A 22,916-nucleotide genomic window follows, 5' to 3' on the forward strand; every position below is an offset into this window, starting at 1 on the left:
CAGGGAAGGCTCGCACCCCCTCACGCACAGTTCAGAAGTGACCGTGGGCGAGAGTGGCCATCGGGTAGTGTCAGCCCCACCACCGTGGCCAGAGGGTCAGGCTGTGAGAGCCCCGCGGCCCAGGGCCTGGGACCTGCGCCCCCGGCTCCTTGCCCTGAGGGCCTCCACACCCTGCGGTCTCCCCACAGTGACACCACCGTCTGTCCCCACGTCCCTCTGTGACCCGAGTTCGGAATCCCCAGCCGCTGTGTCCGTTTTTGCCCCAAGGTGAGCCTGGGGCTGAAAATCTTTAAATTCTTTATTTGAAAATACAAACGTGATCTCATGAAACGTTTTTAAACTGCTCTGCACGGCAAATAAAACTCAACTTTACACATGCTGTACACAAAAACAATAAAAGATATGCTGATGTGGGCGCTCCCTCTGGGGGAGCAGCTGCGGCCGGGACAGTGGCCCCTGCGGGGGCGCCCACGGGCTCCTGGAATGTTCCTGACGACCACACCCCTCCCCGAAGTCAGCGCACATCCACGACCGCAGGCAGATCTTCTGGGGCGGCGCCTGGTTGCCGCTCAGCCAGACGACGCGAGCCTGCAAACACCTACACTTGGAAGCTGGACAGTGGGGCCAAGGTCACCCTGACCGCTGGGGACGCTGGGGCGCGTGCGTCCTCACCGCCAGGCTGGGTCTGGGGCTCTCGCACGCGCGTCAGCTCCTCCAGGGCGGGTGGGGACCCACCTCAGTGACCGTGACCACCTCTGGCCAGCTTCTGTGCTGAATAAATAAGGTCTCTCCATACAAACGCACTTCACTTTCTGTAAAAGGGCTCAACAAGCACACAGTTCTGCTCCTGAGGCAGAGGCCGCGTTCATGCCCCACGGAGGCCACAGGTCACGAGGGCGGCAGGTCGTCACCCCCGTGCTCGTACTCATATAGCTCGACGGCGCCCAGGCCGGTTGGCACCTCGAAGAAGGGCCTCTGGGCCAGCGGAGACCGCAGCGCGCTCAGCTTCTGGTCCACGGGGCTGAGCTCCGCCTCATACCTGCAGGGAGGGGCTTGGTGAGGATGCGGGCGGGCGCGCACCCCACCTGTGCTCCCCTACGGACAGGGGTGCTGCTGGCAGCCCCCCGACGCGTGAGCGCAGGACTGCCACGCCGACGACCTCCTTGCTGAGTCCTGCCCGCGGGGAAAACAGGCACGTCCTCCACCCAAACTCCTCCAGAGGGTGGGTGGAGGCACCCTCACTGTTGCAGGAGGCCGTGACCCTGATTCCAGGATGGTTGCCAGGAGGCCAGCGTGACCCCGGTGCCAAAGCAGGGCACAGTGTCACAAGAAAGTGCAAGTAATCTCTGCAGCACAGTCCAAGGACAAACGAGAAGGCCCACGAACCGTGACCAGGTTTGTCACGGGAAGGCAAGGCCGGCTCAACTACAAGAACCTCGCCGTATCTGTATCGGCAGACGACAGGCGAGGAGCCATCTGGCCAAGGCACCTGACAAAGGGCAGGATTCAGAGTCTCTGCGGACGGCGGTGAAGCGGGGTGTCCGCAGGCTGGGGAAGCACGTGGGCGGAAACATCCCACAGCAGCGTCACGCTTCCCGGGCAGCGGGGGACTCCACACCTGACGTGGATCAAGGCCAGGCCGTCTCCCTTCACCACTTTCCTTCAGCATCGTGCTGGGTGGTGGGGGAACCGCAACGAGGGGAATAAGCCGTATTTCTCTACATCACCAGCGAACTGCGGGGATGGAGACTTTAGCAGGACCTTTCCAACGCCGAAAACGATGACGCACTCAAGTACAAATCTCACAAACTACGCGTAAGATCCATACACTGGAAATCACAAGACACTGGCAGGAGAAATCAGAGACCTAAATAAACGGAAAGAGTGCTCTGTGGATCAGGAAACTCGATGTCACTAAGGTGTCGCTGTACCCAGAGCGCTCGTTCCTTCCTCAGAGTCTCAGCTTAATATTGTGTAGAGACAAGCTTGTTCCTAAGCGTCCACATCAAAACAAAGGAACCAGAGCAGCCAGCACCACGCTGAAGGGTGCAGGGTCTCACCACGCAGAGGCCGGGTTACCTCGGAGCTGCAGGAAGCACAGCCGGGGGTGGGGCGGCAAGAGGCCAGCCACACCAGTCACGGGACAGACGGTCCCGAGACCAGCTCACAGGTGGTCACCCGGTCACGGTGCCAAGTCTCACCATGTAGAGACCCGGCTCAGCCCAGTAAACGTTCCCCAGGCTCTTCCCGGACAGTCAGGCCGACTCTATATGATTCACACAGAAGCCAGAGCAACTGGAGTGACCCAGACGATTCTGGGCAAGACCAGAGTCGGAGGCCTCGCTACGTGAGTCCACTGCCCCCACCCCGAGGCCACGGCAGGCGAGACGGCGTTGCACTGCTGGCTGGACAGATGAGCGTCAGCAGAACCGAAGGAGCTCACAGACAGACCCCACAGACACGGTCAACTGATTCTCCACAGAGATGCTGACCTGGGGGTCTTGCGTTAAACTGGACATCCACGTGCATAAAGAAATAACCCGGACCAGACCCCATGCCCCGCAGGGGAGGTCACTCAGAGCAGACCACAGACCCAGCGTAAAGTGGAAAACGCTGAAACTTCCAGAAGGGTCTCTGTGGCTTTGGATTAGGCAATCCTTTCTTACACGCGACACCAAAGCCCAGCCCGTAAAGACAAAGTGACAAATGGCAGTTCATCAAAGTTCACAGCGTCTCCTCCGTGATACACAAGGTTAGGAGAAGGAAGAGATACACCACAAACCGCTGGGAAATACAAGTCCCCTCCCTCCGGAAGGACTTGTATCCAGAGGTAAAGGACCCCTGAGACTCGATCAGAAGGAAACAAGTCACCCACGATGGGAAACAGACAGAAGACACAGCCATTCACCAGAAAAGGGCAACAAGGACACGAACAGCTAAAGCCAGGGTGCAATCCTGCTGCACACGTCCGAGTGGCTACAATTTAAAAAACAAGCCAACCGTAACCACGGCAGAGCCGGCGAGGCTGTGCAGCCGTGGGAACGCACGCCCAACGCTGGCGGGGACGCAAAGTGGCGCAGCCACGTGGGAAGATGGGTGGGCGGCTCGTGGAGGTAAAGGTGCGTCTGTCTACCAGGTGACCCGGAACCCCCCGCCCAGGTTCTAAGCCAGGAGACGAGCGCTTACAGCCCCACAAATCCAGCTCGCACAGCTCGACACCAGGGCCGGCCACACGTGCCCAGGCCCGAAGCAACGGACACCAGCAAGCCAACGTCCGTCGCTGCTGAGGACGCGGCCAGGTGTGAAGGGGCCCAGCTCCTGAGGCGCCCAGGGACCCGCAGAGCTCTCGGAGGCCTCGTGCTGAGAGCAAAGGCAGGCATGCAGGGGCTGTGGGGTTCCACCTCTGTGACCTTCTGGAGAAGGACCACCTGGACCAAAGACAAGGCCTAAGGGTGGGCGGGATCTGGGGTGACGGGCGTGCTCACCCTCCTGCCCACTCGGAACCCCCTCAGGATGGTTCCCTGGGCAGGCAGAGCTGCTATCAGCAAACTGAAGCCCCCCCCCCTCAGAGGCAGAGGGTGACCCTCAGGCCCTGGGCTCCACCGCCACCCCATGCACCACACGAGCAGCCGTGCCAACCCCAGCCCCGGTGCCGAGTAGCCCCGTCAGGGGAAGAGGCAGGTCGGGAGGCTGTGGGCGGGGGTCCGAGCCCGCCAGGGACGCAGGCATGAACACTGGACCCCAACACTCCTCTACTGCAAGGCTGCTTTCAAGCCTGAGGACCAAGGCCCTGGGGGAGACGCCCAGTCCCCAGCCCCGCTCCCCTCAGCTGTCCACACCCGTCAGCCACGGGGGAGGAGGGACATCGTCGGCAGACGTGCCCACTGAGCTATAGCCATGCTCCCCGATGGGAGACTCCACGAGGGGCTGCCGTGCCGGCTCCCCCGGCCGCCCCTCCGCAGGGGTGGGGTCTGCACCCCTCCAGCCGCCTGTCGGTCCCACCCGCAGAGGGCAGAGGGAGCTCAGGAGACGGAACCCTGGGAGAGCCCGTGGGAGCCGGGGAAGAAACTACCTCAGCAGCAAGCCCTTCCGGGGTCAGGGCGGCGTGAGGCCGGGCGGTGGGGAGTGGGGCGGGGCGCTGAGGGCCCAGCCTCCGTGGGTCCCTGCCCTCCGGGGGGACAGCGGCACGTGGAGCGGGGCAGGTGTCTCTTGCCTGCGGCCTCAGGCCGTGACATGGGGCGAGTGTCCCCGCGCCCCCCAGCGGGCCGTCCCCGCGTCCCGGGCCCCATGCCCGCCGCACCCTTACCCGTCCTCCCAGGGCTCCCCCATGGCCTCCTCAGCCACCAGGATGTCGTACTCCTCAGCGGCGTACCTCTCCCAGTCAGACAGCTCGGGACCCTCGCTCTCGCTCTCCTGCGGGAAGCATGCGCGTCGTGTCACACAGGGCGGGGGGGGACCCAGAGGTGCCCCCCTGCGCCCCCTCCACGCCCCCCTGCTCACCCTGAACAGGGAGATCTGCTCTCTCTGCTCGTGGTCCAGGTACTTCTCGATGTTGAAGAAGGTGTCGAAGAAGACACGGGCCAGCTTGCACCTCTTCAGGTCGTGAAGCGTGATCCTCCCTGCGGGCGAGGGCGGCACGTGAGCACGCGGCTCCCACGCACGCCCGGGAGCCACGTCACCTCCGTGCGTGCGTGCGTAACGACACGCCTCGGGACGCGGCACCCCCTGCCGCGAACCAGGCCACGGGAGAAGCCCGTGGGGTGGAAGGGGTCGGGAGACAGGGCCCAACACAGCGAGGGCCGCCCGCCAGTCACCTGAGGGCGGGACCCAAGCTGCCCTGGACCCGCGGACATGGGGCAGGAACCCGCAGCCAGGGCAGGAAGGCCCAGGCCACCATGGCCCTCGGTGACGACACCTGAGACCAGGGTCCAGGACACGGACGCACGACACCGACTAAGGCGGGTGGGTTCGGGCAGACCCTCCCTTTGACCCTGGAAGGTGTCCTGAGCGCCCCCGGACAGACGCACCTGGTGGGCTCCCGGCTCCCACGCCCACCAAACACAGCCCGGGGGCCCCAGCACAGGCCCTCTGAAGTGCCCACACCAGGGGTCCCGGGCTTGGTCTCCCCACGTGGGCCCTGAAGGAGCTCAGGCACAGGACCACGGGGCTGGGGACCACCTTCCCAGCCCCCGAGGACCCACTCCCCCGGGGTGTCCCTGTGCCACTGGGGGACCCGCCCCCCGGCATCACCTTCGCTTTGGGGCTTCACCAGGTCCAGCATCTGGCACAGGCAGTCCTCAAAGGGCAGGGCCTCAATGGCCATGCTGTCCAGCCGGCGGCACTGCTCCTCATAGAAGTACTCCAGCTCGAACATGGACAGCACCCCGTCCCCATCCAGGTCCATGCAGCGGAACCAGTACTCAATGCTGTGACACCGGGCCACGGTCAGCATGGCCGCCCAGGACGGACCCCACCACCCGGGGACCCCTCCCCCAGTGTGAGCCCCGCCTGGGACGGACCTCACCACCCGGGGACCCCTCCCCTGGTGTGAGCCCCGCCTGAGACAGGCGCCACCCCCTGGGGACCCCTCCCCCAGTGTGAGCCCCGCCTGGGACAGACGCCACCCCCTGGGGACCCCTCCCCCAGTGTGAGCCCCGCCTGGGACAGACGCCACCACCCGGGGACCCCTCCCCCAGTGTGAGCCCCGCCTGGGACAGACGCCACCACCCGGGGACCCCTCCCCCAGTGCGAGCCCCGCCTGGGACAGGCGCCACAACCCGGGGACCCCTCCCCCAGTGTGAGCCCCACCTGGGACAGACGCCACCCCCTGGGGACCCCTCCCCCAGTGCGAGCCCCGCCTGTGTCTGACCTTGCTCAGGTGGATCACGGAGCGGGGGCGCCCTCGCTCAGGGGTGACCAGTAGTCCCTGCTTCTAAGTGTTCTAGCAAGTGGAGCAGAGGACAGCTGCCAGACACTCACCTGGTCGGGGTTTTCTTGTCTTCCTCGGAGATCAAGAACCAGACAAAGTCAGCGTAGCTTATTTTTCCTTCTTTCTGCACTTTTTTCCCTCTGGATTCAGGGCCGAATCGAGAGACAAAGCAGCCTGAGGACGGGTCCCCGCCCACCTCCCCCGGGGCGTGGGGAACCCTGCGTCTGGCCCAGTCCTGTACCCTTGGTTCCTACTCGGGACAAGGCCTGAGACAGACCATGTGACCCGGAGGAGGGTCCCTGGGGCCCAGCTCTGGCAGAAGCAGCCGCCACGGTCACAGCCTCAGGTGCAGGGGCCTGTGTCCCCCGACTCACGACCTCGTGGCAAAGGCGTGTATGTGTCCCAAGCTACGACCCCGTGTGACAATGGCGTGCCCCTTACATGTGACCTCATGTGGGTGGCACGTGTCCCTGACTCGTGACCTCGTGTGACAAAGGTGTGTACGCGTGTCCCTAACCCACGACCTCACGTGACGATGGCACGCACTCCCAGAGCACGGCCACCTCACATCAGGAGCGAACGAGTCAGGTGCGGACGCGCGTGCGGAACGTCAGCCCACACGCTGACAGGACCAGCTAGCTGAGCGGCGGGCCTCACCGCGTCACGGCTCCCGAGAAGATCCTCTCGATCATCTTGGTAGATATGGCTGCGAAAGAGGAAGCAGGCCGTGAGCCCCGCACGCCGCTCCCGGCCCCACGTCGCAGCCTCGCAGGCGGCTGGGCGGGCTCAGGTCTGAATGCCGAGACCCAAGCCCAGTCAGGCGGAACCCTCAGGACCCAATCTCCTGCTCCCGGCCTCCCTCGGGCGCTGCCCGGCACGTTCCAGTCCAGGACCTGAGCCCAGAGCAAAGCGAGAGTGAAGAGCTGGCCCAGGGGCCCCAAGACAGAGCGGGCGGTAAAGGCAGGACACACACGTCCGCCCTTGCAGAGGCTCTGCCTCCAAACACTCAGTCTGCTGTGATCAGCACACAAATGCATCCAACCCCCAGGCAACTAAGAGGATAAAAGAGTGAAAGACACCAAATTAGTGGGCTGGGGCTGCCATAATGACGGGCGGCTTCAACAGCACACGTTATTTCTCCCCCAGTCCCGGACGCTGGAGTCTGAGATCCAAGGGTCAGCAGGGCTGGTCCCTCCCGAGGCCTCTCCCCTGGGCGTGTAGACGGCCGTCTCCTCCCTGGGTCCTCACAGGGTCGTCCCTCTGCGTGTGTCTTGACCTCCTCTTCTTATAAGGACACCAGTGCTATGGGATCAGGACCCACCCTAGTGACCTCATTGTACCTTCGTCCCCTCTTTAAAGACCCCATGTCCAAATCCAGTCACATCCTGAGGTACCGGGGGGTCAGGGCTTCATCGTGTTAATTTTGGGGACACTTTTCAGCCCATACCCGAGACCTATAACCACAAAAATGGAGAAATAAAGACAAAGTGTCTTTTCCCCCAAGTCATCCTGCCTCAATGAAAGTCACCTCTAATGGGAAATGACTGGATGGTGTCAGAGGCTGAACAGTGTTTCTCAGAAAGACATGTCCACGTCCTCACTCCTGGGCTGTGAACGGGACCTTATATGGAAACAGGGTCTCTGCAGATGTGATGCAGTGAAGGGTCTGAGATGAGGTCCTCCTGGATGAGGGTGGCCCTAAATCCAATGGCAAGGTCCTTCTAAGAGACAGAAGAGGAGAGACACAGACACAGAGGAGAAGCCCCGGGAAGATGGAGGAAGAGACGGGAGGGATGCGGCCACAAACCCAGGGACGCCTGGAGCCCCCAGAAGCTGGAAGAGGCGGGAAGGACCCTCCCCTGGAGCCTCTGGAGGGAGCGCGGCCCTGGGACACCTTGACCTCAGACGTCTGGTCCCCAGGGCTGGGGGAGGACGGATTTTAAGCCCCTGATTTGCAGTCATCCGATACAGCCGCCTCAGGAAGCCCCTCCTGGATGACAGTCCTTCATAAATGTGTTGATTCTGGACCTCTGGCCTCAGAACTGGGAGGATAATTTCCTGTTCTTTGAGGGTCCGCGCCACCCCCCGCCTGCCACGACGGGAGCCCCAGGGAACTGGACAGCTGACTCAGACTCACTGCCACGACCGGCAATCTGAGAACAGAACCTGCTCGTCCGTGGGACACGGGAAAGGTCAGCTCTGCCCCTCTGCCCGTTCCTTCCCATGACGTAAGGAGGACCCCTGCCGCTTCTCGTGCAGGACCTGGTAGGTTAGGAAGCGGCAGAGGGACGGGGAGGGACGCATCACGGCGCTCACGTCCACAGCGGGGGGGCTGTGCCCGAAGCCACCCAGTGTCCTGTGCTGGCCGCAAGACCACGGTCCCCACAGTCAGTCGTGTCTCGAGGCCACAACGCCACCAGCCTTTCCTGGTGACAAAGCCCTAACACCAGCCCCACGAGATGCCCTGACGTGAGACCTCGACGGGGTGGACACAGGGATGTGGGCACCAGGAGAGAGTCGTGGGGACGGGCGGGGACAGGTGACCCCCGATCTGGGGAGCCACGTGCCAGCCACCACGGGTCTGCGCCTGGAGCTATTCCCGAGATCACAGAGGCAGTTGGAGTTGAGACCAGGCGTCGAATTTAGGGACGGAGTTGAGAGAGACCCACGTCCGCTCAGGCGTCCACACGCCAGCGTTCACGGCACCCTCGCGAGGCCAGTCAGAGAGATACAGCAAGCAGACGGTGCGCTGGGGAGCTCACGTCAGGGGACCGTCCGGGTCCCGTCGACCAAAGACAAAACATATGCCCGGAGGATTGAGAAATTCGGTCGTGCGTGTGGGTACATGAAAAATCCGTTATGTGAAAACGTGCAGTCTTAAGAAAACTGTTTCTAAAACTAAGAACCCGTGGCGCACTTAAATTCTGGTCCACTCTGCACCCTGAACATGTGATTTCTTGTCACGGGAGGTGGGAGATGATAATTTTCTCTTATCCCAGAAGCATTTACACTGGATCCCCCGCTGCTCCTGAGCTGTGCGGAGGCCAGAGTTCCCCTTTTCAGGCCCCTCTGCGATGAGAACGCAGGGAAGCTCAGACAAACCCAGAAGCCAGAAGTGAAATCTCTCAGGGAACTGCGTCTCTGCTCCGCCGCTCCCTCCCCTCAGGACGACTACTGGGGGGCCACCGCTGTCCGACCCACCACGGCCCAAGAGGCCCCGAGCTGGAATTTGGCCTTGGGACGGTGCCCCGAGCCGCCCACGCAGACAGAGCACCGTCCACCCCACGGACGGGCGCTCGAGGCCCCGACACAGAGCAGGAAGCCGCGGGAGGAGGGAGGGAGGGGAACGCTGCCCCACCTGCAGAACAGGTGTTTGCTCAGCTACGGGAACAGGTGCTGGGAGCTCAGGGCGGCACCCAGACTGGCCCACACTGGGGCTCATCAGGAGACCGGGCATGAAATGATGGGTGGGGTGGCCCCCAAATACCTGAGGACAAATGGAGGGGAGGTGGGGCGGGGAGAGCGGGGGGATGGACGGATGCGGCCTGTGTGTGGCAGCCACTACCTCTACTCAGGATGGGGCTCCACGCCCCCAGAGAGCGCCTCCACCAATGGCAGGGCCTGTGCATCCCGGTCCCCGTGCCTCCCGTGCTGTGACCTGCGTACGCCCCGGTCCCCGTGTGTCCCGTGCTGTGACCTGCGTCCGCCCCGGTCCCCGTGCGTCCCGTGCTGTGACCTGCGTACGCCCCGGTCCCCGTGCGTCCCGTGCTGTGTCCCGTGCTGTGACCTGCGTACGCCCCGGTCCCCATGCGTCCCGTGCTGTGACCTGCGTACGCCCCGGTCCCCGTGCGTCCCGTGCTGTGACCTGCGTACGCCCTGGTCCCCGTGCGTCCCGTGCCGTGTCCCGTGCCCGCCCCGTTCCCCATGCGTCCTGTGCTGTGTCCCGTGTCTGTCCCGGTCCCCACAGGTCTCGTGCCGTGTCCCGTGCCCACCCCGTTCCCCATGCGTCCCGTGCCCGCCCCGTTCCCCATGCGTCCCGTGCCGTGTCCTGTGTCCGCCCCGTTCCCCATACGTCCCGTGCCGTGTCCCGTGTCCGCGCCGTTCCCCATGCGTCCTGTGCTGTGTCCCGTGTCTGTCCCAGTCCCCGCAGGTCCCGTGCCGTGTCCCGTGTCCGCCCCGTTCCCCATGCGTCCTGTGCTGTGTCCCGTGTCTGCCCCAGTCCCCACGCGTCCTGAACCATGTCCCGTGTCCGCCCCGGTCCCCAGGGTCCTATACTGTGTCCCGTGTCCACCCCAGTCCCCATGCGTCCTGTGCCGTGTCCCGTGTCCGCCCCAGTCCCCAGGGTCCTGTGTCATGTCCCGTGTCCGCCCCGGTCCCCAGGGTCCTGTGCCGTGTTCCGTGTCCGCCCCCGTCCCCATGTGTCCTGTGCCATGTCCCATGTCTGCCCCGTTCCCCACGCATCCTGTACTGTGTCCTGTGTCTGTCCCGGTCCCCACGCGTCCTGTGCCGTGTCCCGTGTCTGCCCCGTTCCCTACGCGTCCTGTGCCGTATCCCACGTCCACCCTGGTCCCCATGCGTCCTGTGCCGTGTCCTGTATCTGCCCCTTTCCCCACGCGTCCTGTGCCGTGTCCCATGTCTGCCCCATTCCCCACGCATCCTGTACTGTGTCCCATGTCCGCCCCGGTCCCCATGCGTCCTGTGCCGTGTCCCGTGTCCGCCCTGGTCCCCAGGGTCCTGTGCTATGTCCCTGTCTCCCGTGTGTCCTGTAGGAGGAGACCAGAGGCAGGACAAGGTTCAGGTCTCGAGGGTCAGGGGAGGCAGCCACGCTGGCCTCCCTGGAGACGCAGGAGCCCGGCAGGGCAGCGCCCGCCCCAGTGCTGTGTCCCCTCCGCCCGCAGGCCGCGTCCTCACCGTGGTCATTGTGCCGGGCCAGGTCCTGCGCGTCAATGAGCAGGTCGTGGTCCGTGTCCAGCTCCCAGAACTTGCAGTAGATGACGTAGAAGTGCTCGTAGGAGAAGAACTCCGTCAGCTGGTTGATGTCCACCTCGTCTTCCAGGAGCGCCACGTTCTGCCAGGACACACCCAGAAAACCGCTGCCAGGAACCTCCGGCTGCAGCGTGGAGACGGGCCTCCCGCAGGAGGGACACCCCCCAGGAGTCTCACGTCGTGAGGGCGGAGGGTCAGAGCTGGTGGAGACCTGCTTGAGGGCTGGGAGCCCAGCACCCAGGTCGGGGTGCGCCCGGTCAGGTCTGCGAGACTGCAGCACGGAGCAGCCCAAGCACGTACGCTCTCGTGGCCGGGGGCTCCTGACGCGAGCGGGTCAGCCCCGCGCTTGTTGACACACACACGTCCACAGAACCCGGGTGCACGGGGGTGGGGCCATGCCTCCGGGATGGATGAGGGGAAAGGAAGGGTACAAGACGAACGGAAGAAGAAAAACGGTGGGCGGGTGGATAAATGAAAGGCAGGAAAATGAATGGATGATGGACGAGTCGGGGAATGAAGGATGGATGACAGGTGGGTGGGGTGATGGTGACAGGTGGGCAGATGAACGGGGTGGCCGCTGAGAAGGTGGGTGCTGGAGGGAGGGATGGAGGGAGGGGGGGGGGAGGGAGGGGTGGTGGTGAGGGATGGAGGGTGGGATGGTGGACAGATGGATGACCTAGGAGTTGGTGTAGCGATGGGTTACTGGTGGGGGCTGGAGGGATGAACGAGAGTGTGGGTAGGCGAAGAAGTGGATGATGGGGGGGGATGGGTGCAGGCACAGGTGACAGGCTGCTGCCGGAACGGTAACGGCCGGGAGATGGACAAGAAGGTGGACGACGGGTGGGCGGACTGGCTGGGAGAAACAGGTGATGCGTCAGTCGATGGAGGGACGGGTGACAGGCTGGTGGGTGCAGGGAGAGACGACGGGTGGGCGGAGGGGTGGGTGGACCGACGGATGACGTGTACGTGGGTAAAGATGCACTGCTGGCGTGTGGGTCGAGAAATGGATGACGCCGGGGAAGGGAGGGAGGGAGGCGGGGTGGGGTAACGAGGACGGCTGGGTAGACGCGTGCGCTGACCGCTGACAGGCTGGTGGAGGGATGGGGGATCGATGCGAGCCAGGTGCAGGGATGGGTGGATGGGTCGCGGTGGAGCCTGGGGAGGACGGATGAGTGGGCGGGGGCATGCAGAAGGCCCTGTGTCCCCTCGGCCAGCCACCACCCACCTGCAGGAACGTGCTCCTCCGGAGCTCTGCGCACGTGATCCTCCCGGACCAGGACCTGTTGACCGTGTAGAAGATCCTCTGTATGACCTGTAGGAGGAGGCCCGTCGGCTGAGCACCGGGACGTGGGGGGCTGGGGGCCCTGCACGTGACTGTGCAGCAACCCCACGTGTGGTGCTGCAGGAACCCAGCCTGGGACCTCGCCTACGAGCTCCTGCCTGGCCTCACCAGGAGCTCCGCACCCTGGGCTGCAGGGCCCCATGTCGCCAGCAGAGGGCGACCGCCCCACAAGTCACCAGACCGGGGCGGGGGGGGGGGGGGGGGAAGCAGCCCCGCCTCCAGCTGCAGGGAGGACACAGGTGGCAGGAGAAGTGGACCTGCTGCCACATGTGGGGGGATGTCCGGGTGAGACGGCCGCACCTGAGCTGGGACAGCACAGGCACGCAGTTCCTGCGTGGCTAGGAGCCCTTATTACACTGCGGGTGGTTTGAGAGACTGCCCCGAATGCTTCCGCGGACACTCAACTGACCACTGAATGAAAAACGTTAACTTAAAGCCAGAGAGTGGCCCCTGCCCCCTGCACAGTGAGGCCCACCTTGGCCACGGGGCTCAGCTCCGCTCCCAGGTGGGCATGTCCCCAACTGTGATACCCCTCACCTGTCCCAGGGCATCTGCTCACCTGTCCTCATCTGAGACGTCCCCTCGCCTGTCCCTGTCACGGGCTGTCCCCTCACCTGTCCTCCCAGGGCATCCCTGCCAACCTGTCCTCGTCTGAGACATCCCCTTCCCCCGTCCCTGCTGGAGGCTGTCCTCCCACCCCCCGGACGTGCCCTGCCTTGTCCTGTCTGCGCAGGGAGGTCGGGGCATGGGAATGGAGCACCTGGCGCACAGCCCCGTTCACACGCAGCACTCCCTGCTGCCGCTGGAATGAGGAACGGCTCCAGGCACCGCTCTTCGGAGACGGGCCCTCAGGGCGATGCAGAGCGGTGAGGGGGTGGAGGGAGGCCTGGGGAACCACGGGCACGCGGACTGCCATGAGCATGCGCTCTGCGACGCACGACAAGCGTGCCCCCGGCCGGCGTGCCACGGGGCTGCCGCGCCGCCCACCTCCACCTAGAGCCGGAGGGCCGTCCTCCCCGGGTGCCCTCTGACCAGGGCGGGGGCGGGGCATGGGCCATGGGGTCCTCGTGTCCCCAGGCCAGGCCGGCATCCCACCTGCAGCGCTCAGAGCACCGTGCTCCAACTCGCTGGGCATGCTCGCCTGGACCCGAGGAGACCCGGCCCTCAGGAGGAGGGGCCCGGGTGTCCTCTGAGGCCCCTCCTGCCCAGAGAGGGAGACCGCTGGGTCTCTGGACGTCCCCTCGCCTGCCCCGCCCTGTCCGACCCCGGGGCACGCGGCCAGGACCACCCAGGCTCTCGCTGAGCGCGCCCAGCTGGGGACCCAGGTGGGACACACAGCCCTCCCCGTGCCCGAGCCCCACGCCCGCCTCCTGGTGAGAAAGCGGGCCGTGAAGGGCCACAGGTCCGGGGCTGGGTGTCCGTTCCCTCACGGCGGGCCTGGAGCCCGGGCCTCAGGCGCCCACGGAAGCCACAGGGGCAGCGGACGTGCTCGTACTCACCGTGGTGATGTAGCGGGAGTGGAACTCTGACGCTTCCTTCAGGAATGCCAAGCCCGGGTGGGTGTTCACCACGTCCTGCACACAGGGGATGGGACACGGCCCTGGGATGTGCCGCCAGGCCCAGGGATAAGAACGCACGTGTCCACCAGCAACATCCAGGTTCACACATCCAGCCACAGAGCCACTCACACAGCATCACCCCAAACACACGGTTACAAGAAATCACATCAAATTAAAGGATCACACAGAATCATCTGGGCCACGAGCTAAGGAAGCAGGCCACCTCTCGCGGCCGAGGGTAATAACCTGACACATGTAAATGTATAAAAGACCACCGTGCAAGTCCATCCCAGATTCTGAGAAAGAAAATTTGCGATATCCTCACTTAACAGAGCACTGCAGTCCCAGGAGCCCTTTAAGTCACTTCTATTCAAATGGTTTTGGTAACTTCGGTTCCTCCGTGTTCACGGGGAACACGCGGGTAACCGGGGACCACCTTCGATTCCCCTCTACAAGATGGAACATAGAGCGCTAAATAAAACCGTGTTTACATGAACTGGAACGGCGTTTGGAAACGAGCATTCTGCAAACCGCGGCCGGCTTCTCGTGGGCGGCCCAGCCCCGAGGGTGCTAACCCCTGTCCGGCTCCACGCTCCGCAGGCTCAGGTGTGGAGCTGTCCGCACCGCCCTGTCTCTCACGCGGGTTTGGAGGGCTGCGTGGAGCCAGCTTCGGGGAGCCCGCCCGCCTCCGGGGTGTAGACACGGGCGCGCCTGCGAGGAGGGGGCGACGCACCTGCAAGAAGGGGATGAAGTCCTCCTGCGCCAGGGAGCTGCCGCCGGGGCTCACGAGCAGGTGGACGAACTTGGCCGCGTCATCATGACAGCTCTGGAGCATCCTGGGCGACAGAGGGCACTCCAGCTGCACCCCACGCGCGGCCACAGGCCCCTCCCCAGACTCCGGGGTCGGGTGCTCCGTGAGGACGGGCACAGACGGATGGGGCCCCGCAAGGGACACGACGGACGTGCCGGGCACCCCCGGACATCCGTCTCAGTCCCTTACTGTCCCGGCCGCAGGAGCGCCGGCCAGTGGAGGCAGAGGCAAGGCCGGACCACCACTCCCGCCCCGGGACTCACTTTCTCCACATGGCGACGAACTTGTGCACGGAGACGGAGCCCGTGCGCTCTCCACCGGCGCCGCAGAAGAGCGGCGCCTTCCAGTAGAGCGGGCAGCCGCAGGCCTGCGGGGGGAAGGGTGGGGGACGACACAGGGTTAGCGCGCCCTGGCACCCCGGCTGCCCGAGCCCCCGAGGCGCTGGGAGCGCACCGCGTGCACACAGCCCGACCGCGCAGCCCAGCGCCTGCGCCAGCCCCAGGGGCCTCCAGGGGAAGGGGCAGCCTCTCCCAGCTGTCACTCCGGAGACGCTGACGGAAATGGCGCTCCCGAGCCTGGGGCACAGACCACCCGCCCCAACTGGAGGTGTCACATCGGCAGCTGTACAGAGGCGACGAGCACGTCTCCAGCCCTGGATGTGCAGCACCTCCGATGACGCGTCGGGACGGCGTAAACGACAGAGAATGTCAGGAGACACTCGGGGTGCAACAAGGACGAGGCTGTGACCCGGGCACATCTCAGGGGTCGAGGCGACCGCAGGGCTGGCGTCCACAGCTGTCAGCGCAGGTGCTGACCGGGAAGCAGGCGGAAAACCCCCGCTCTGAGCTTCCCTCCCGAAAACACAGAAGAAGAAGGGCGGAAACAACAAAGGCTGAGAGAAGAGAAAAAGAGAGCAGATACGCGACAGAGAAAGTCAACAAGGCCGAGTCAGCTCTTTGGAAAGCTTTTAAGCAAGTAATCACCCCTCAGCAACACTCCTGGACAAGCAGAAAAAGGAAACGCGTGCTCCGCACATCAGCGGTCACTGCAGAGCCCACCAGCGCTTGACAGACAGGCAGTGGACACTCCCAGTAACTGGAGGCCAGGAAACGTGACGACTGCAGGGCGGACTCCTTGACTAATGAACGTGTCTAACCAGAACTGACAACGGACATCCAGACGGTTCTACATTTCAAGAGACCGAACCCGTGGCTTAAAACCTTCCCACTAAGAAAATCCCGGGCCCAGCTTTAGGGAAGAAATCACGTGGATGGTACCCACACTCTTCCAGAGAATGGAAACAAGGGACGTCTCCCAACTCCTGTTACGAGGCTGCACGTCCTGGACCCTGACACCTGTAAAGGGAGATCAGGCGCCCTCAGCTCCCAGGAACAGAGATGCCAACATCCCACACAAAGCCAGGCTGGCAAATTGAATCCAGCAGTGAAAAAACAAGAAAAATCACAGTGAAACAAACAACAGGCCAGGAAACTTAAGAAGAGGAGGGAACACAGCACTGTAATCAGGGGCGTACACAGGAGCCCACGGCTCACATCTGCACGTGGGGACGCGCGCAGGCCGGCTCTGCCCTGAGCTGGAATGGGACAGGCTCCACCAGCAGAGATGGAGGAGGGGACGCTCCGGGCAGAGACAAAGGGGAAACTCTGGTAATGCAAAAATACGCGACGGTGGGGAGAATTCCGAAAGGGTTACGAAATACCAGAATTACACTAAGTCCCCTACACACGAACGAGTTCCATTCCGAGAGCACGTTCCGAAGTCCAGTTTGTCGGTAAGTCCAACAAAGTCAGCCTAGGTACCCAACTAACACAATCGGCTGCATAGTACTGTACTATAACAGGTTTCTAATACTTCCCATGCAAATGATACATAAAAAATAAACACAAAAGATGAAGAAAACATTTTTACAGTCCCTTGAAAAGCACAGCAGTCCAGTACAACAGCTGGCACACAGGGGCTGGCATCGAGGGAACAGGCAAGAAGAGTTACTGCCTGGAGGAGGGAGAGGAGGTGGGAGATGGTAGAGCTGAAGGGTCGTCAGTAGTACGAGGTGGAGGGCGAGCTGCAACGTCACTCTCACTCGTGCCTGACGCTGACAGTAAGCACGTTCGTATCTCTAAAAGTTCGCAACTTGAAGGTGCGTACGTAGGGGACTTACTTGTAACAGAAAACCAGCAAAGCTGCGGGATCCCAGGACAATGTACAAAAATCAATTATATTTCCACACACTGGCAACAAGCAATTAGAAAATAAAAAATGTAACAGTGCCGTCTATGAACAGCATAAAAAACATGAACCTACAGGTAAACGTAACTGAAAGTGCGAGATCTCTACAAAGGGAACGAGAAAGCGTGGCTGGGAGAAATCAAAGACCCCCCAATGGAGGGACAGACCATACAGATTCCTGGACTGGACACTTAATGCTGTTGACACATTTTTGACTGGAGACATTACAGTCACAGGCGTTAGTTTCTGCAAAAATCCCCCGGTCAATAATGTGTTAAAATGTCAACTCTTCCCCAGACGCCCACAGATTCAACGCAAAGCCAATGCACACCCAGCAAGGTGTGTTTTGCAGAAATCAACCAGCTCATTCAAAGCCCACGGGCAAACGCACACGACTGTCAAGGCTTCCGTGCAGTCACAGCAGTGAGGCTGTGCATCAGGGCAAAGAGGAAGGGACCAGTTTAGGGTCAGACGCCCACGTCCACCCACCAACTCAGCACAGACAAGGCTGGCGGCAGCTCCGAGGGAACAATCGTCTATACTGAGAGCCCAGCTGGTCAGCGGGGCAACTCTACAAAACCATGAGGGAGGGAGCCCGGCCCCAAGCGTGGACGGTGAAACTCCAGAAGGAAATGCAGGAGATCGTCCCGATGCTGGAGAAGCAAAGGTTCCCTAAACGTGACTCAATCACCAAAACTCTGAAAGAGAAGGTGGGTAAACTGAACCGCTTCCCCACCAGAACTCCGGGGCAGACGTCGCCGAGGGCACAGAAACAAGCCGCAGACCAGGAAAACGTTCGCAGGGCGTTATCCTGACAAAGGGGCCACACCCAGACTGTAAACGAAGGCAGAGGTACAGGAAAAAAGGCAAAGGGCCCAAGAGAGCGACAGGCCCTGCAGGGAAAAGGGTGTGAACACGGCCAGGACTCCGGAGGGAGAGGCAGAGGAAAGGCGCAAACCGGATCCCCACAGAAGCCCACATGGGCGATGGCGCTCACAGGACCTGGCTCACGGGCATCGCCCGCGGGTCGGGGAGCTGCCGGCAGATGGTTTGGCAGGACGCGCCCCCTGACCCGAGCACTGGCCACGCATGCCCGTGGCCAGGGGCCGCCCTGGGGGACACCACCGGAGTCCACTCCTGCCCATCGCGCCAGGCCCAGAACATGCCGGCGCCTTATCCTTGGCGCCCAGGAGGGAGCTGCCCAGCTGCACGGGAGCCATGCGTCTGGACGCTCTGTGGCTTCTCGCACACGCTGGGGCGGGGACCACGGGGCGAGGCTCGGGCACAGTGCGGGCTGAAAGGCCTCTACTCCACGCAGGCGGGCGTGCGTCCTGGGCGACGGGCAGCAGAGGCCTCCTGCCAGGGATGCTGGCGCCAGGGCCCCGAGGGGGCTGTGTGAGTCAGGGCATGGAGGACACTGGCCGCTCCCCGGGGTGGGAGGGCGCAGGCGGCAGGGACAGGGGAGCCAGGGGCCTCGGGCACCTTGCCTGGGGTGCTCGTGCGGGCACGTGAGAGCTCGTTGGGCGGACTCGGGCGATGGCACCATCCTGTCCCACGGCCGTGCGTCCGTCCACCGCACAGCAGGAGCTGTGCCCTTGCCCGTGGGGTGACGCCTGCATTCACGTCCCCAGAATGAGCGGTGCCTGCACTTCCAAGCCCACCCACCCCCCAGGCAGCTGGAGAGCCCATCCTAACGCTTTCACTGTGACCTCCGTCCGCCACCTCTCAGGACCGTCTGCAAACATTCTAAGGGAACGGGAAGCACCAACTCTGAAATCCAGAGGTACGAAGAAATGCGTTTAAAAGTATGGTAAAATGCCACCCTGAAGGGAAAAACACACGACAGGGTCAGGTTTTACAGGTCTGTAACGTCTATCTAGTGTACGTGACGGGAGACCCGGGCACACGCCGAGGCCCGTGTCACCCCGTCAGGAGCAGCCCTGCGGTGACCCTGATCCCCACCCTCACGCCCCTTACGGCACCCCCCGACGCCCGCGCACACACAGAGCTCCCCGTCCGTCCACACAGCCTGTCCCGAGCACGGCAGCATCTGGCCGGGGCCTGGGGTCTGGCTGTGCTCACGGGGCACAGGGCATCTGACGTCCCCCGTGCAGGACTCTGTGTGCAGGCCGTGCGCAGGTGCGCGCTGGCCTTTGCCCGGTTCCCGGTCAGGCGCCCCGTGGGGTCCCCTAAGGGAGGGAGCCCCAGAGCAGCTGTGCTCCCACCACGAACACCTGGTGCCAGGAGCGTCTTCTGCTCTGATATTTGGCCTCTGCCCCCGGCTCCTGACACGGAGCCCCCAAGTCCCTTGGAATCTCCTGGGGGGACGGGAGACTGTTTGGTCGTGGATGGGGCTGTCCTTAAAGAGCCCACGCCATGGTTACTGAGCTAGAACTTTCAGCCCCCCAGCATTCTCTGCAGAGGGCGAGGGCAGAGGTGGAGGGAAGCCTCGATCATGCCCATGGGATGAAACCTCTGAAACATCCCCTAAGGGAGCAGGTTCAGGGGCCTTCCAAGTTAGGGAACAAATCCGCCGTACCAGGACAGAGATGCACCCCAACTCCATGGGGACAGACTGCTGCACTAGGGAGCCCCCGACGCCTCACCCTGATGCCTCTTCACCAGGCTGCTCACCTGTACCCCTCATCATACCCTTCATAAGGAACACTTTATAATGAACTGGTGTTTCCCTGAGTCCCGTGGGCTGCTGAGCAAACTGCAGAACTCGAGAGGGGGTCGTGGGAACCCCCAGAATCCAGAGTTGGTCAGACGGACACACAGGTGACAGCCTCGGACTCGGGCCTGGCGTGTGAAATGAGGGCGGCCCTGTGGGTTCAGCACCCCCCCCGTGCTGACTCCAGGCAGAAGGGCTCAGAACTGGATGAATTGCAGGACGCCCAGATCAAAGCCCACACGGGTGCCGAAAGAGGCCTCCGTGCGCTGGGAAAGGAAGCAGAGACTGTCCTTTTCACGGATCAGCCGTTTGCCCCTTTCTGTGTTCAGAGAAGCGGGTCCACTGATCTCGGGCGCGCAGGCTCCCGAGAAGCATGTCTCCGGCAAGAACAAGGGCCGTGTCGCAATGACGAGAGAGAAGAAGGGGTGTGAGGGCGGAGCTGATCTGGGGACAGGAGGTCCTCACACGACACAGCCGCCCACAGAGGCACAAAGGCCACGGCCCCCGGCCCACAGCTCCCCAGGGAAACCCCGCAGTCACTCAGCATCGGGAGCTGCACCCTCACCGACGGAACAGGCAGAAGCTGCCGGAACGCCGGGACCTGGACACGCTCGGAACCCAGGGAGCAAGCTGACACTCAAGGGCTGGACGGCCTTCAAGTGCGCGTTTACCAAGACGACCACCCTCAGCCCAGAAAACAAGTCTCAGTACATCTGGAAGCACTGAGACCAGACAGAGCACCCCTGCCCACGACAGAACTAAACTGGAAATCAGTAACCAAAACATGTCTAAACAAGGTGCAGGAGCTGAAAATCAAAACAACGAAATTCTAAATAACACATCAGCCAAAGGAGAAGTTACAAGACAAACACAAATGTAGTTTGCACTGAATGAGAAGGGAAAAAAGAAAACCACAAAAAAACCCAAAAACCAACACATCAACAATGTTTGGGATGCCCGTCAAGCAGCGCCTGGAAGGAAGTTCACAGCATTACGTGCTTCCGTGAGCAAAGCAGAAAGGCTGAGTGCACAAAGCTGCCTCGTTAAGAAACTGCAAGGAGAACAGTTAGCCCTAAAGGGAGCAGAAGAGAGGAAACAATAAAGACGGGAAATCGATGCGATAGGAAATCATTACAAAAAAGTTAGCAAAACTAAAAGCTAGTTCTCAGAAAAGATCAGGAAAATAAAAAAACTTCTGGCCAAGCTGACTGAGGACAAGGACAGAAGACACAAATGCCAACATCAGAAGTGGCAGAGGGACGTCAGTCAGTACAGACCCTAAACGTGTGGAATCTTATCAACAACGTGTGTCAATAAATTCACCAAGTCACGGGAGCTGGGCACACACTTGAAAGACGGGAACTACCCCATCAAACGCAATGTCCACAACCTTCCCAGGGAGAGAATGTCCAACCCCAATGCTTCACCGTGAATTCTGCCAACGTTTAACGTAGAACACCAGCCCAGTTCTAAACACGTGGCTCCGGAAAAGAGGGCAATAGCCCAACCAATTCTGTGAGGCCAGGCCACCCTGCTACCGAACCAGAGAACTCACTAGACAAGGCATCTCTAGATGGGCGTCTTTCCGGAGCCTGGATTTAAACCCTAACAAAACACAAGCAAACAGGATCCAAAAGCACGTAAGCAGGAAGAGACAGGATTTATGATGAAATGGGATTCATCCAAAGACGCAAGACGGCTCGAGGGAAGAAGAAAAACCACAGGAGCCCTCAGTACGTGCAGAAAAGCACTGGGCAAATTTCAACACGCCTTCGAGATTTCACACAGTACAAGGGCTCTCAGCAAACTAGGCTCCTCAACCTGGTAAAGGACACAGGAGCAGCTGCAGCCCCCACACTGCGTCTGCGGGGAGCGACGCGCCCTAAGGCCGGGGAGGAGGGCTGTGCCGCTCCCACACCCTGAGACAACGTCCTCAGGGAGGCCTGGCCAGCACAGTGAACAGGGCAGGAAAGAGGATACAAGACACACAGATTACAGAGGAAACGGGGACACCCTCTTTATCTCTGGAGGACGTGATCGTCTATTAGAAACTCCTAAGGAACCTGAAAAAGTGATCTGATGAGTATGTTTCGTCCAAAGTCAACACACAAAAATCAACAGTACTTCTGTACACTTCAAGGAACAGCCGTAAACTGCAGTAAAATAACGCTACTGACGGTATCATCAAAGATAGGAAACACTGGGTTATGCCCAAGTATTCATACGTTTGATGAAAGATGAACATGACAAAACGGTACTGAGAGAAATTAGCGATGACTTGAAGTCTGAGAAATGCCGGGGTCATAAGCCAGCAGACTCGACGTTGGAAAGGCGTGGGCTGTCCCCAAATCCACCTGCGCACGCAGACGAGCACAAGCCGGATCCCAGCAGGCCACCTGCGCACGCAGACGAGCACAAGCCGGATCCCAGCAGGCTTCTTGCGCAGACGTGCGAAGGTGATTCTGAAGTTCACGTGGGAATGCAGAGACACCAGAACAGTCTCAGCACTTGAGAAGCAGAGAGAAGCAGGAAAATCGGCACTGCCTGAAACGAACACAGCAGTGAAGCTACAGCAGCGGGGCCGTGCTGTCCCGCTGTGACAGACAACCCGTCACCGACACCCAAGAGCGTCCAGGGACAGACTCACGTACGGCAATTCCCGTCGGAAGAAGGTGCCGAGGCAAGTCAGCGGGAGGACGAGGTGCCCAACGAGTGGGTCTGGGGCCACTGGACACCGTGTGCAGAGATGCACCTTCCCTCCTACCCCACATGTGCCAGGACCCAACTCAGAGTGGAGCACAGACCTGAAGGGAAGAGTTACCCGAATCGGCCTTTAGAAGAAAACACAGGAGAAAAATCCTACTGGCTTGGATTTTCCAGCACTTCTCATCAAGGATACAAATGCATAAACCAAGTAGGGGAAAAATCTGAAAGCTGGACACAATCAAAATGAAAAACGTTTGCAATTCCAAAGACTGTTACGAGAGCAGAAAGACGAGCGAGGACGGGGAGACAGCGTCTGCTGCACGTACCTCTGACAAAGGACTGGGATCCAGAATGCATGCAAAGCACACATGACTCACTAGTAAGAAAACACCAGATTTCTAAACGGGCAAATGATCTGAACAGGCGCGTCATCAAAGAAGACATACAATGACAAATGGGCACATTTAAAAGATGCTCACTCAGTACTGTCCGTCATTAGAAATGTGCAAATTAAAACAAGTTATCTCCATATACCCAATAGGATAGAGCTGTGGTCTGAATGTTTGTGTCCCCCCCCCCGCCCCCGCCCGAGGTGATGGCATTAGGAGGTGGAGCCTTTGGGAGGCGATGAGGTCATGAAGGTGGTGCCCTATGAACGGGAT

The 22,916-nt window shown here is 61.5% G+C and overlaps 1 protein-coding gene across 1 annotated transcript in view; it reads right to left on the reverse strand.

Annotated features, from left to right (window-relative positions):
* Nucleotides 1-280: 280 nt before the first annotated feature.
* Nucleotides 281-22,916, reverse strand: part of PPP2R3B (protein phosphatase 2 regulatory subunit B''beta) — a 52,544-nt gene continuing 29,908 nt past the window's right edge. The window contains exons 3-13 of the mRNA XM_082681991.1: nucleotides 14,891-14,994; nucleotides 14,550-14,652; nucleotides 13,757-13,831; nucleotides 12,141-12,227; nucleotides 10,841-10,997; nucleotides 6,587-6,635; nucleotides 5,980-6,069; nucleotides 5,251-5,426; nucleotides 4,501-4,619; nucleotides 4,307-4,413; nucleotides 281-1,039 (exon numbers count right to left, since the gene is read on the reverse strand). Of these exons, the coding sequence (XP_082538117.1) occupies nucleotides 889-1,039; nucleotides 4,307-4,413; nucleotides 4,501-4,619; nucleotides 5,251-5,426; nucleotides 5,980-6,069; nucleotides 6,587-6,635; nucleotides 10,841-10,997; nucleotides 12,141-12,227; nucleotides 13,757-13,831; nucleotides 14,550-14,652; nucleotides 14,891-14,994 (1,218 nt within the window). The 3' untranslated portion in view covers nucleotides 281-888. The remainder of the gene's footprint in view (nucleotides 1,040-4,306; nucleotides 4,414-4,500; nucleotides 4,620-5,250; nucleotides 5,427-5,979; nucleotides 6,070-6,586; nucleotides 6,636-10,840; nucleotides 10,998-12,140; nucleotides 12,228-13,756; nucleotides 13,832-14,549; nucleotides 14,653-14,890; nucleotides 14,995-22,916) is intronic.

Source organism: Grampus griseus (assembly GCF_964374135.1).
Source record: "Grampus griseus genome assembly, chromosome: X".
NCBI lineage: Eukaryota > Metazoa > Chordata > Mammalia > Artiodactyla > Delphinidae > Grampus > Grampus griseus.